This window comes from Rousettus aegyptiacus, unplaced genomic scaffold (assembly GCF_014176215.1).
Source record: "Rousettus aegyptiacus isolate mRouAeg1 unplaced genomic scaffold, mRouAeg1.p scaffold_m13_p_13, whole genome shotgun sequence".
In the NCBI taxonomy this organism is placed as follows: domain Eukaryota; kingdom Metazoa; phylum Chordata; class Mammalia; order Chiroptera; family Pteropodidae; genus Rousettus; species Rousettus aegyptiacus.
In genome coordinates, this window is record NW_023416288.1 from 73,353,751 (window position 1) to 73,368,828 (window position 15,078).

Genomic DNA, 15,078 nt, shown 5'->3' on the forward strand with positions numbered 1-15,078 from the left:
GACCAAATCCAAAGCTTAAATATTATAATTCTAATTATTATTATATAAGCAAATAATTATTATTGGTTTATTGGCTGCAAACAATTGTGCCAGAAGTTGAATAGAACTTACATTTTCCAGCAGGCCTATAAATATGTTATTCTTTTTCTTTTAATAACTCATCCTAAGTGAGCAAACTATGAACTTTTATACAATAAGAATGGTTTAAAACTGCCCCTAATAAATCTTCTCACTCTTACGCTATATTTCCATACCATTGAAAGAAATAGCTGATATTGCATAAAGTTTTGAAATACACTGTTCTCCAAAGCATATGCTTTATCAGCAATTTATTTTAACATCCACATCTCCCTCTCAAAGGGAATTGAAACTAATTATATATTGTCCCAAATGCCTAGATACCACTGATAACATATGAATTCATATATTATTCAAAAAGCCGATCTTTTTTTTTTTAACTTATTAATATGACTCTTAGGTAAACTGTATCTCTATTATAAGGGACTTTGCCTTACTCCAAGAACAAACTCTAGCTGTAATAGTTACGGAGATATTCTTTCCAATATCTCTACAAACACTTGACTGGAAAGCGGTTTATTCCAGAGGTTTTTTAACTGAAATAGCTTACTCCAACTCGGGAGATAATGCAAAAAGAAGATGAAAACTGCACCAGACATTTATAATTCTTCAGAAAAACAAGCAAAAGTGTTTTCATTGATAAAAAAATTGACACATATTTAACATAATACTTGATTTTAGTTTAATATATAAGTATTCTAAGATAACCAAATAATTATTTATAGCTACATCAAGTTTTAGATTTTAAGGTCTTTTCATCGTGCCATCCATCCTCACCGTGACATTTAACAAGGCTACAAATATAAATAATAATAGTTTTTTTTCAATATTATAAAACTTAAATAAAATGTATACCTTCACACCACAAAAAGAACAACAGATGCCAAGATTCTCTGTCTCTCTCTTGGAATGAGACCAATTTCTAATGGAGGCAATGAGTAAATGAGTTCTGAAAACTAAAAAAAGGCTTTTTTTTCCCCTAAGATAATAAGTATATAGTAAGCCCAGCAATCGTCTTGAATTGACCACAACAAAGATGAAATTCTGAAGGAGTAGAGTATGTTGCAATTTTCCCAAATTTTTCTGACCCAACACAAAGGCAGGATATAGTCACAACATTAATAGTGGTAAAATGACAATAATTTCCAACTAGGGAGATGCATTACAAATTTGGGCTTTCGATAAGGTAATAACTGCCACCTCCCCTGTGATTTTAATACAATCTCTAGGAGACCATAAACATGACAAAATCCCTAACTTTCCCTCTATTCCACCCTTGATTTGAGGATCACTGCTGGATAATCACAGTACTAGCTGTGTGACCCTAGGCAAGCTGCCTGACTTTGCTGAGCTCAGTTCCATCTACAGATAATACTCATTCTACCTGCCTGATGAAGTTACTGATAGGCCAACTTATATCATTAATTTGAAAGTTTTCATTAATTGTAAAAAACTATAAGTAATAACATTGTTAATATCACTAATAAAAAGCATCCTTTGATATGCATGAACTGTAGACTGAGAAAATTAGCTCCTTAAGAGCAGCAAAGAGAGTCAATCCGCATTTTAAGACAAATTACTACAGCTTAACCAATTCAAAGCTGTCAGTCTCCTACGGAGAAGCTAAATGTAGTGGAAAGGTGCAAATTTTCATTTATTCAACAATTAACATATAAGTGTTAGGAACAAGCTCTGTGCATAGCTCTGGGTTATACCCTGTTAGGGTTGCAAAGCTGAACGAGATGCCAATTCTGCCTCTAAGCACCCTTCAGTACAGTGACAGGGAAGAGGACCATCACTATGTGCACTATAATTTTGAAGTTAAGAAGTCCTTTAGGAGAGACAAAGATAAACACTGCGATTCCAGGCAACAAGGGAATCACAGAAGGCCTGCTCATATGGCTAAAGATGTGGGGAGACAGATAACATGAGTGAAACTTGAGAGAAGGAAAAACACTGGACAGGTGGAGAGACATTTGTGCTATGGCAAAAGTCGATGAAAGGAATTAGTGGAGGGAAAAGCAAAACATTGTTTATTTCCATAGTCAACCATCCAAAATAGTTTATTGAAAGTTTACTATGGTCTCAGAATGAGGCTAATTGCTAAGGATATAACTTAAAGCCAGTAGACATTAGACATATAATAGCAAAAATTGATTTCAAGTTGGGAAATGACTAGAAAGGAAAGGGTGCTATGAGAAGTAGAAAACTCATTTTAGTTTAAGAGGTCTAGGAAGGCCTCTAAAACCAGTATCTGAAGGTTTTAAAAGAGACTTCCCTGACTTGTGTGTCTTGCTGCAAAACTCAGGGACTTGGGGGAAATGCAGCTTATACAAAGGTCTGTGGATAATGGATTTACCACCAAGTCCCGAAGGACTGCTTGAAAAAAACACTAGGCAAGTCCCAGTGTTGACTCTCAGTGGTACTTTGAAGAAGGGGGAATGGAGCTCCTGAAAGGAGTGGAAAGGGAATTCCATCAACACTCCTCATCTAATACACCCCCTCCCATTCCCTGCTGAGCCTTTGGAGCTAGAGTAGGTCTTACCCCTTCTGTGGCTGGATAAAAGCAGGAAATCACTGCCACTTGGCAGTTGTTCCATATAGATACACAAACTACTCATACTTGTGACTAATATATTGATTAATTTGCCAAGACCATAAAAATTCCTCCAAAAGCTCTTCTAGGTTTAGGATAAACTATCTGTCACCTAATCTCATGACCATAACTTGGACCTTATCTTCCCCTGGAATTTTTCCACCTCAGAAATCTTAAATTCATATTTCCAATTCTTGTAATCCATGTTCTCTTTGCACTTGTCCCATTCACTTACTGTATCCATACCTGTTTTGTTTTCTTAAAAAATAGAAATCTTTAGGGATGGATAGCCTCTCTGTTTTTTTTTTCTTCCTTATTTGTAAGACTCTTCCTATCTTTACTTCCTTCTCTACCCATCCAACATCCACCACTTGTCACTGCAAGTTTATACAAAACTTGGACAATGTTCTTAAATCCTTTCTCCATTGTCCTTTCAACACATCTATCATTTGTCCAAACTAAAAACCTTAACCTCCTTCTGGCACCTATTATTTCCTTTCCTTGTATGTCTTATTGACTATACCCCATAAAAAGCAGAATTCATCTACTTCTTGTCATCCTAACTGCCAATACCTCAGTTCAAGATACCTTCCTTTCTCAATTGGATTGATACAAGTCTCCCAGCTGGCATCTTAATGCCTTCAGTTCTTCCCATTCTTATTTTCTAACAATTGCAAGAGTAATTTTCATAAATATAGCCAAATTACAATATAAATTTGATTAAGTTGCTAATTTAACATCTTCCATATTCCCTTAACCCTTTGATAACAGATTCTTTCCTTCCCACCTCTCTCCAAACCTCATCTAACATTTTATATCCCAGCTTGTACAAAACTTCTCCAACTCACCTCAAACTGGCCAGATGCTCTCTTATCTCCAACCTATATGTGTATTATTCTTTTGGCTTGAAACACTCTAACCCCAACACTTCCCATTTCGACTTGGGTTAGCTAACTCCTTTAGATATAAGCCTTTTCTGACTCCTCCCTCAAACAAGGATATGTGCTTCTCAAATGCGAATGTACAGCACCTGCACTTCCCATCATAGCACTCAAAACACTCATTATCATTTCAGGATGAACAGTCTGTCTCTTCCACCAGACTGTAAACTCTGAATGCAGACACAACACCTGTATTTTTCATCACTGTAGCCCCACCATAACATTGTGTCAGCATACTGTAAGCACTACCTCTTAATGTAACTTATTTTTTTATTATTTTCAAAGTTATCATTTGACTCCTAATTCTAATAACATGTTCTACAAAAAATAATTACATGTACATTCACAGAGTGTTTATTCTAGGAAGTTTGAGGATTGAGAACTAAAGTTATCTAGACTGCAGCATTTATGGTCTTGATCATTAAATGTTATTTATTTCTTCAGTGGTTAGCATTTCAGAGTAATCTTAAAGCTAGTTCCCAGGCCTTAGCTCTTCCCTAGGTTTTAAGAATTCCCAAATGGAAAAGGAATAAATCTAGGTCCCACACCGAGACTTCAGTCACCACTTGTTATTTCAATACCATCTCAACTCTTTCAAGAAAAATCGATCAGTTTTAGGAATATCATGAAGAGACTGAAAGTCTTTGACAAAGTGTAATAAGATATAGATGGGAAATTGAATAGGTCATGGTATATAAGAGTTAAGAATAAAGTAAAAAAAATAGAATAAAAGTAACAAATACTACTACTACTGCTGCTGCTGCTACTACTACTACTACTACTACTACTACTACTACTACCACCACTACTACTACTATAGAATAAAATAACGAATTAAAAGAATAATAAGAACAATAGTAACAACATTCATTATTATAGTATACAAAGCATTTAAAAACCATTTTAGAAAGGCAGAGAAAGATAGGAGAAGGAAGAAGGAAGAGAGAGAGAAGTAAGGAGGGTGGAAAGGTAGGGAGTAAGCAGGCAGGAGAATGAGGGATAAAGAAGGGAGGGAACTAAAGTAGTTTCAACTTATTTTTTATAAGTAGGAAGGAAAAATAAAGAATAAGGGAGCGAAATGCCATGCATAAAGTGTCATTCTTACCCACCTCCATAGACCCTAAATGTTATCAGAGCACTGCTATAAGTTCACTGAGAACTCTTCAGATTAGCCTTATTGGTGAACAGCAGTCAAACTAGGGTCTTGATTGCTTTAATATCATTAGAGTTATCTATAAATATTTGAAATGACATGAATGAACCATGTGTGGTTTGGGAGTACAAAGGGGGTTAGAAGGAATTTTTAAAAATGTAATGATTTAGAATCTTTACCATAGGACCTTAAAGTCTGAAATAATAGGAGCAACATGTATAAAACACCTCTTCTCTCCTCTAATCAATTCAATATACTTAAAAATTTATTAAGCTGATTGTTGTGTACATAAATATTAAGGGTCTCAGAAAGACCGGGTCTATGTCCCTGCATGTCTAAACATGTAACCCAGTGGAACCACAGAGGAAAAAAAAAAAGGCAGAAAAAAACAATAACAAAGCCTTAAAACTGATATTTTGGCCTAAAGACAATAAAAATAAAAACTGATAAATTCTTTGAACGTTTACTCTCTTAGTAAGCACACTATATGCATTTTCTTGTATAATCCTCAAAAATTACACAATGGAGCATATAGTATCAGTACCTCCATCTTAAAAATGAGAAAGTGGAGTTAAAAGAGGTTAGGTGACTTGCCCAGCACCAGTAGTCATGACACATCCAGGGTCTGGATCCCGGCACTTGGCTTCCATTGGCTCCAGGACCCTGAACACAAGATGCTCAAAACAAAGGATGAGCAATGGTTTGCTCTAGTTTCTTGGGAAGAACCCAGATGAATATGGAACAAAGCACCCTGAAGAAGTACTGCCAGGGACTTAAGCTCCACTCTGGAATGCAGCCTAATGGCAGTCTTTGACCAGTGAGATAAATATGGGTAGCCATCAGAATGGCTTATGATTATCCACCCAACACTGAAATCTAATCATGAGTTGAATTGTGGAATAATTAATCGTTAAAAATTCCTCTTTAACAGCAATAATCAAAGAATCTAAACTGCAGCTCCGTAAGTGTTTAGTCAGTATATTGAAAAACAATTTTTTTTTTTTCTGAGAGACAAATGGACTAAAGACACTAGCAAGATGAAAGTCCCATGCCTTTCTCCCAAGATGGGCTTCCAAAATGAATGAGCATGAAATATTAGGGAAAGAATAAGATTACCTGAGAAAGGCAACACAAAAGGTACATCTTCCAGCTTACTGGGTGTTACTTATCAGGGGTGAGAGTGTTATTTATAGTCTCTTTTATTTAAAGTGAATTCTAAAGAAAACCAAATAATCCTTAACATAACGTACATTCAAACATGAGAGCTGCTGAAAAAAAAAAAATTAATCCAAACCTTTCAGTGCTCTTTCCTTACCATCAAAAAAAGAAATGTCCTAAGTATAGAAATTGTACACCTGAGTATCTGCCTTTCTTTCAGTATTTTACATAGAGGAAGAGTTCTCTACAGTGATGAAATGTTATTAAGGAGTGACCAGTTGTAAGTTGGCGAAGGCTAGGAAAAGAATAGTGTTTCAAATATCAGAGGATGCCAAGAGAAAGGTTTCAAGGAGTAAGATGAGTGAAAAAGCATAATGCATCAGCTCCATAAGGAGGAGGCAGGTGTGAATGAGAGAAAGAGGGCTTGCATTCTACTACCAATTTAGCGCTTACTATTATGAGAGCTAAAAACGCTTCAAAATGAATAAATGGGTTAAATAGAATGGGGATTACCATTTAAGTAGAGCATTCTAACTTTGCTTCAGATCATGGGAATTCTACAAAATCACAAAGGAGAGAATTAGCAGAACGAAATAGTTTAATTTAATGGGAAATTTATTTCAGAAGAGAAGCTAAGGAAAATTTCTGGAGTTAAGTAATGACATTTAGAATTATGAAGCATTTATGTAAAAGCAATATCCAAGGATAAAGTTAAGAAATAAAAATTTTCAGAAAGACCTAGAAAAATCTGAGATAGAGACCCGAGGCACTTTAGAAAGAGGAACAAAGAAAATGTAAGCTCTCTCTACATAGAAAATAATTAGAATAGTAGAATTTGACCTAAATTAAAGGAAAATATTATACATGCCTATGAGTAGAAGCAAAGAAAGATACGCAAACACACACATACACATGCCTACCTTAGAAATTCCCCTAAAGACAAACTGAATGTTACTTCTGCCCTTTTTCTAGTCTAATTAAAACATGAAATGTTGCCTATTGTTTCTCATCCGTTTACATATTTTATACATAAGTTAAATAGAAAAATTAATACTGTGGTTGTCACTTCATTGCAACATTCATTTAACTAAGTCAGAGGAACAGTGATTATTAAAAAAAAAAAAAAGCATAGCTCCAAATTATATACTGTATCATTTATGATAATCAGAAGGGAAAAACCAAAGTCTTAACTGGTGTTTCCATAAAAAGATGAACTTGACAATTTAAGCCCCACTTCAGAAATTAAATTATACCCCCAAATATTTTCTCAGAATGTGAAAGCCTTTTAAACTGTAAAAGAAAAAAAAATCATACAATGAGAAATAAAACTTTCCAAATATAAATTTTTTTCACAAAACTTCTATTTACTTTTTAATTCTTTACTGATTTTAGTTTTTTTTTTAACTAACTAGTAGTTTAAATCATCTTTTTAATTTACATTTCACAAGAAAGAGAATCACAATGCACATTCCCTGACCAGATTGTGTGTGGCCTATTTATTCGAAATGTTTGATTCCATATGGACTTCTTCTCTTTTATTTATAACTTTCAGAAAGAATTCTCTCTTATAAGTTAGCAACTCAAGGGCAATTTGGAATCCAGGCCCTAAGAGCACAGTACCTCAGGTCTGCCACCTGCAATGTTTTCTAGAAGGACCAAAATAGGCAAACAAAGCTCGAACTTCTGTGTGCATAACCAACAAAGTATGAGCCACAAGTGGGTGGTCCACCGAGGTCAGGGTTAAAGTTCACAGAATAATTTGGAAATTATTCTCAGCTTGGATCTCGTTTATGAGGCCTGAGAATACACCCTTTAATTAGAATACAATTTCCAAAGCAGCCACTCCCTTGACTTTCCAGAGCTCAGTTATTCTCAGAAAAGTAAAAACAGCCTCAACATACTGACAGCTAACAGTCCCCTATAAATTATGCCTTAAATGTCCAACAAAGAAGGCAATAGCTATGTAGGAAAAGGAGATGTTAGCTGTCAGCTCTCACTAACCACTCTCAAGAATAGATAGAGAAAAAGAAGTCATATTAAACAGAGTCACTCTCCTTTACTCCTTGCATATGCAGCTGAGCTGTCCCATGGAAGCTTGGAAAAAGAGTGGGTTGTGCATTTGAAAATGTTCCCACACCCCAGCCGGCCTCATTTTTCTGACGATCCCTCAATCCCATCGACCTCACACTATAGTGGGAACACTAAAAGCAATTCCATGAAAGCAGCTGTCTGCCTCTTCTCAGGGAGCCACACAGGACTCCTGGAACAAGAGCCAGCTGGGTCCTGACTCACCACAAATGTTCCTGTCCTCCCCCATGCATCTCTGAGCCAGAGCTTTCTTTCCAGGGTCTACTGTTATTACAAAAAAAATTACTAGGTCCCAAAAATGTGCTAGATGTTGAATCAAGAGGAAAATATATCTCCCTAATAAACATTAAATTATGTCAAGAGAGCCAAAGATTCTATGGGAAAGGCCAAAGAAAGAAATTCAGGCAGCTTTGTAGAGTTTTTGTTTTAGAGACCTAGAATAGCAGAAGCTATCACAATATTAAACTTTCAAATGCTATCCAGACTTGAGTTGGGTTTAAAGATGACATAAAACGTTCCATTTTGACAACCCAGACTTCAAATCTTTTTGTAGACCCAACAAAATCGTTTTTGTCTAGAAAAATGTGACCAGGAAAATAACAAACATATAATTTTTGAAATTTGTTATCAGAATTCCATGCATGCTATAACCCACACATATTTGGAAATTCTTGTCAGCTTATGTTTCGGGCAGGAGCAGCATTACTATCTTTGGCCATTATCCTCTGTATATCCATTCATCTGTCAGTTTTCCCAGTACCTCTCTCAAAGCGGGCCATAAATCTCTCTCTGCATTCTTTCAGTGCATATTAGTAAGAAACTAGACAGTTCCCAAATGCTCCAGTATCCTATGGTACAGGCTGCATCATTATCTCAATAAAGAAATGATTTCATGCAATTTACAATATTTTTTTTATCACTATCCACTTAATCCATATAGACAATAGAGTAGTTCATTTAAAATCTATTCCCTTTAATGGTAAGAATTCTGTGACTAAAATAAGCTTGATCAAATAGCAAAAAATTTTTTAAACATTAAACATGACTCTCCATATCCTTATGCAATAGTGCTTACATTTCAGTTTTTGTCATGAGTTCTTATTAACTTTTTCCTAGTTCCCTTGGGAAAATAGAGAACTAAATCAATTAAATGAAACACACACACACACACACGCACACACACACACACACACACACACACTTAAAATTCTGACTATGAAAAAAAAATGAGAAAACAGTTGTGCTCCTAAAAGGTAAAGGTAAAATCACCTCTAAGAACTTTTCTAGCTCTAACTCTCCAGTTGTTAGGAAATCACAGATAATATATGCTAGTATCTCACAAAATCATTTTTCACAACAGTAGAGTTAACATTTGGGTAGAAGAAAACCAATATATGTTTAAGGGATAAATGTTTACTTGAAATAATGTATTGCTTGATTCTTTGGGAAAAGCTATATAAATTCTGTTCCTCACTAATTTGAGTCTCATTTCCTCCAATTTCATTCCATTCTCCAAGATAAAGTATTAAAAACCAAAATGGTTCTAAAATTAAATCAAAACAAACTCTCTTTTAGAGATCTTGTTTGAAATCTTGAAATTTCCTTCAATGCTGTTTTTATTCTTATGGTATGTTTTCTACTAAATTGATTTTCCCCTTTTTTCCTGCTTTATTCAGTTTGGTTTTCAGTTAGGGACAGATACTGGGCATTCTAGAGAGTAAAGAAAATATTCAGAAATCCAAAGTAAGTGTAATATGTAACACACACACACACACACACACACACACACACACACACAAAAGTCTCTATTATAGAGTTGTCTAAACTGAATTAAATTAAAAAATTCTTTTCCTCTGATCACACTGGGAATAAGAAGAAAACATGGTAACTTGGTTATCATGAATGAGAATTCCAAAAGATTTACTCCTATGCTCTTCTAGGTGTTGCATAACAGTGATCTTTATACTTACATATTTACTACAGAGAATAATTGATTATATGGTAAATTTATCTCACACCCACTTGGGGAAACTTAGTACCCAGAACCTAAGCTCCAGAGGAGAAACTGACAGTCAATTAGAAATCTGAATAGCAGCCAAAAGATATTGGTATTCCCAGACATTCCCAGGGTGAAATGAAAACATACCGAAGCTTTTATATGTATTCTGCAGAGCAAGAACACAGAGGAAGAAAATAAAAAGAAACTAAGTAGTGATAAAGATATTCATGGTAAAAAACAAAGTTTAGCTAAAAGGACAGGGGCCACGATGGCATTATCAAAGTACTACTTAATGTCTTTTAGCTCTGTCTTTATCTTTTCAGTTTCACAGTCTACTATGCTGAGAATTGTCTGGCTTCTACTTAGTCATTGCTCAAGAAGGAATTAAGTTTTGTCTAAATATCTATGAGAACTGAGTCCAAAATTTACAGGTTAATGCTTCCTTTCTAAAGAAAGAATGATAGCAAAGTATTATTTACATCTTAGTTTTAACTTTACATTTTAAAATACACATACAAACACTTTCAGAAAAACTCCGAAAACTCTGATTTCTAGATTTCCAGCAAAATTAACTCAGAGCATATTATCGCAGTCATATCTTTAAGTCATTCCAATTTTCTCTAAAAATACTTACTTCTGATGAGTTCGTCATCTGAACAATTTCCCCAAATGGACTGGTCTTGCATCTCTCCATGTGTAAAGCAGCTATTGGTGACTTGAGTTATATCTCTCTCAGTATTTTCTTTATCACATTTTTCTGAATAAGAAAACATACATTTATTATCATTAAATGTGACATATCTTTCTTTTTTTCACTTTATAGGTTTTTCTTCTAAAATCTTCTAAGTCTGCCATAATTTAAGAAAATGGCAACAGTATCTCTGTTGACTGCTACATACATATTGATCTGAGCACCTACTAAATGCCTAGCATTGAATAAATAGAGATATTTACAGTAAAAGTAATCTTTTGAGAGTATTTGAACACATTACAGGAACACAGCAAGCAATCTGCCAGAAGCAGAACTGTGGAAAGGTTATATCAAAGATGAAAGTGAGTTAGTCCATACATGAAGAGTGTGGGGGTAGTAGGGAAAACACTAAAAAGAAGAGACTCTAGTGAGTGGTATATATAAAAGTCAGACTGCAGTTGAATGAGAAGTGAAGAGATACAGAGTTATCTCCATAGAAACTCAGGAAAGAGTCAAGAATTGTGTTATACATTCTACAGAGGAAGGATGTTTAGAATGAGGGACCTATACGTGGGTTTATAAGTTCTCAAAAGGAAAGTCAATAAGTAAGGAAAAGTAATATCTCACTGGGAACAAAACTCTCACAAAAAGAAAACTACATAGTAAAATGCATATTATAAGAGGTCTGAGCACAAAAAAAAAATTCAAAAGAAGAAAAAAATTCATTAAGATTCAGAGCTTAAGAAAGGCCTTAAAAAAAAAAAAGGTGTATGTTGGATAATCTTTAAAGATCAGTGGGAATTCTAAAAGTGGAGGTGGGAGAGAGTTCATTCCAGGTGGAAGAATAGCATGGCCAAACTTCGAAAGCAGACACTGGGCAATAATGGTCCTAACTCTGGACTGAGAATACTTTAAGAGGAACATTAGCAAATAAGACAGTAAAGTTTGAATAGAGACAAAGAATGGATATCTTTATGCCCAGGTAAGAAATCTGGACCTAATTTAAAAAGCAAGATAAATAAGCGAAAGTCATCATTAAAGTTGTAATGAATTGCCTAATCAGGCAATAAATTTGTGCATATCATTGGTTCTCAATCTTGACTATATTTTAATTCATTTGGGGAGGGGGGGCTTTTTAAAAAATATATTTCTTGGCCTCATCACCAAAGATTCTATTTTAATTTAGGGGAGGGGCACTTAGGTGGTTCTACCTCTACCTCACTTGTATCCTTGAGAATCACTGGAGTATGGATATATTTAACACGGAGAAGAGAGCAAGAAAAACCAAAGGGAGACTTGGCATAGTACAGGTAGAAATTGCTGGGAGTTTAATCAACTGGATAACAAGGTGGAAAATGATGTGAAAAAATAACTAGAGGTTTGCAGATATAATTGAAAAGAAGGGACTGGAAATAACTGAGTTCCTTTAGTCTAGCCTTGACTGAGAAAACCTGGAGACCAGGAAAATAATTTATTAATCAATCAAATACACACACACACACACACACACACACACACACACACACACACCCTATCTAGATTTATACAGAGTATGTGTTTAGGCATTAGGCTAGGCAGAAGGTATACAATAAATTATGAGACGCAGCCTAGGTCTTCATGGAGTTGACAGTTTAGTGAATGAGTTTAGTGTTGGATATTTTAATTTGCAGTCACAAATAAGGTTATAGCTAAAAACAGTCACCTTCCAAAACTTGATTGCTGAAGCCATCCAAATTACTAGTCTCAACAAAAGAGTGAGTGTATTAAAAGAAGTGTATCAAATGGGGTCTGTACATTTAGAAAGAATCAAAGAAGGAAGAAAAGCTAGATGATATCAAGCCATAAAAGCAAGGAAAGGAGAGTCAAACAGAAGTTTTTAGTCAACTGTATTAACATTTCCTGTGAAAGGAAAAAAATGTCTGCACAAGCAAAAGTTTCTCATGTACCATGGGGATTTCACAATTGAAAAGTTCTGCCATGAAACATATTTCAACACATGAAAATAGATGGACACCCACTTAGGACTAAATCCAGAGGCTAAGAGCTCCAAAAAATATATAGCCTTCAATGCTAAGTATTTTTAGAAAGCAAAATCATATTCAGAGAGCAGTAAAATATAAATTGGAAGCACACTAAACCAATATGGTCTAGATTTATGTAACATTTACTTAGTATTATCATAGAGAAAATTATCTTCATGAGATGTGTTAGTTTCAATTAAAAATCTTTGTTTTTTTAAACTCCAAAAATATTTCCACTTCTACAGTCAACTCAAGGCCTTTCTGAGAGTCTCAACAGAAAAGATTTTTAAACAAACTCACTCGTACACACGAGCTCTCTCATCAGCAGAGTCCATTACTTGTTGTTACTGTTAGGTAGTTGGCTGCCGCCAGGTGTCATGCTAGTAGGCTTGATTCAATTAGTAATTTTAATAGAAACTGAATGAAATTAATTATATAATTTTGAGCTGTTCAAGTTTAATTCCATTAAAATTAATTCATGAAACCAGGGCATTATGAAGTATTGCTGACTAAAAGAAAATAGATATGAATAAAGCCTCTAGACACACTTGACTCACATTTGAATCATGTCCAATATTCAAGTACTAAACACAGAACCTCTCAACAATCCATTGAATAAATGAAATTGCCATGTGGTCCATATATACACAGATTTAGTACTGATCTACTACTAAGAAGAAAATAAAGTTATTCCTGCTCTAGATATTTTTTAAGAACAGTTTATCATATTTTTTTGTTTCTTTGTCTGTGAAATTCTAGAATTAGATGATCCCAAAGTCCTCAAATTAAAAAAGAAAACTATCATTCTCTTTCTCATGTTCAAGAAACAATAAATGACATGTAATTACTATTAAAAAACAATCATTAGTCTATACAACTTTGCCTCCTTTGAAAACTAAATATCTTGGCTAAAAGTTGGTGTCAGGCTTTTGCTATGATCCATAGCACCCAGCCCAAAGCAAAACTCAAAACACAATCCATGTATAAAATTTAAATTGACCGTTGCCAATTCTCCACTTCTATAAACTAAACTCTGTGACCACTTGACTGTTCTATGACTTTCTCATGTGTATACATTATTTTATTAACATCTCTTTCATATTTAAGAACACCTATGTGGAAGCCTCATAAATGATGCAGTTACACCTAACATTGAAGAAACGCATGGAAAGAGATTTAATTAATAGACAATTGTAAGATGGGCGTCACGATGTCCAGACACAGAACCAACCTTACTACAACTTTCAATAAGTTAGATCAGCCACAACTCACTACAATGACAAAACAGCAGTTTCTAATAGCAGATTTCTATAGGTTTGCTGTGTCACTTCTGAATTGCAAAAGCAGAGGCCATAGTCATCCTGGTTTAATCAATTCCTTTCTAAATTTATGGAGGTTTGTAGTTACAGTGTGATTACTCTGTGGGCCTGAAAGACACATCCCAGAGACAATCGAGTGACTTCAGTGATGCATGAAATCAATCTATACCTTTCTACAAGATTTCTACATATATGTCAACAAGCACTCCTCCCCAACTTAGCAATTTTCTCTTAAAAGGGTGACTTCACCATGGTCAGTTACACTGTTCTTCTAAGCCAATGGTTCAGTTTGATTTTTTTTAAAGTTCTTTAAACATAAAGATATACAGGTACCAACCTCGAAGGTCCCATTTTTGGCAGTATGGGGGGAAAGGGATATCATTATCATATATGGCCAGGTTGGGGGTCACTGTTCTAAGTAAGCTCTAATGTACTAAATAATTTAGAGAAAACTTAGAAGAGCCTATCAGATATTGAGATACATACCTTGCTTCTCCTTACCTTGTCACAGTACTCCAATTAATCAGAAAAAGCAATTTTATCTAATTGCTAATTAATACAGAGGTATTTAGTTCTGTCTCCATGTCAGGACAACTACGAGAATACAAAACCTGAATTATATATAATGCCAATCGGTTGTACTAATAGATAAACATTTAACATGATTTAGATATTAAAATAAAAAGTGAAGACACTTTAAAATAGCATTAGACATAGTCTTATACCACAGGCATTTGCTTCCAAAAGACTAGCTCTCAGGCATTCCAATGAGCCTACTCTGAACACAGAAGTGCAAAAGAATCTTTGAATAAAGAAAACAGAGCTTTGTTCCTGACAACAAATCATCTAGCTGGGAAAACCAAACATACACATGAAATAAACAAGCAAGTACAAAACAGAAAGTAATGAAAATCGCCCTGGATCATACATCTGGCTCAAAGACTGACCAGCTGTGTGACTGGGTCTGGGCCTCATTCTCTTTAGTGGGAAATGAAGGCATTGAGCTGGATGGTTGTGGAGGCCTTTTTGGCTCT

The 15,078-nt window shown here is 34.8% G+C and overlaps 1 protein-coding gene across 2 annotated transcripts in view; it reads right to left on the minus strand.

Moving 5' to 3' along the window:
* MDFIC (MyoD family inhibitor domain containing) overlaps window positions 1-15,078 on the minus strand; it is an 87,433-nt gene that overhangs the window by 57,526 nt on the left and 14,829 nt on the right. For both annotated transcript variants that reach the window (XM_036231022.1, XM_036231021.1), the window contains exon 3: window positions 10,648-10,770. In XM_036231022.1, the coding sequence (XP_036086915.1) occupies window positions 10,648-10,770 (123 nt within the window). The remainder of the gene's footprint in view (window positions 1-10,647; window positions 10,771-15,078) is intronic.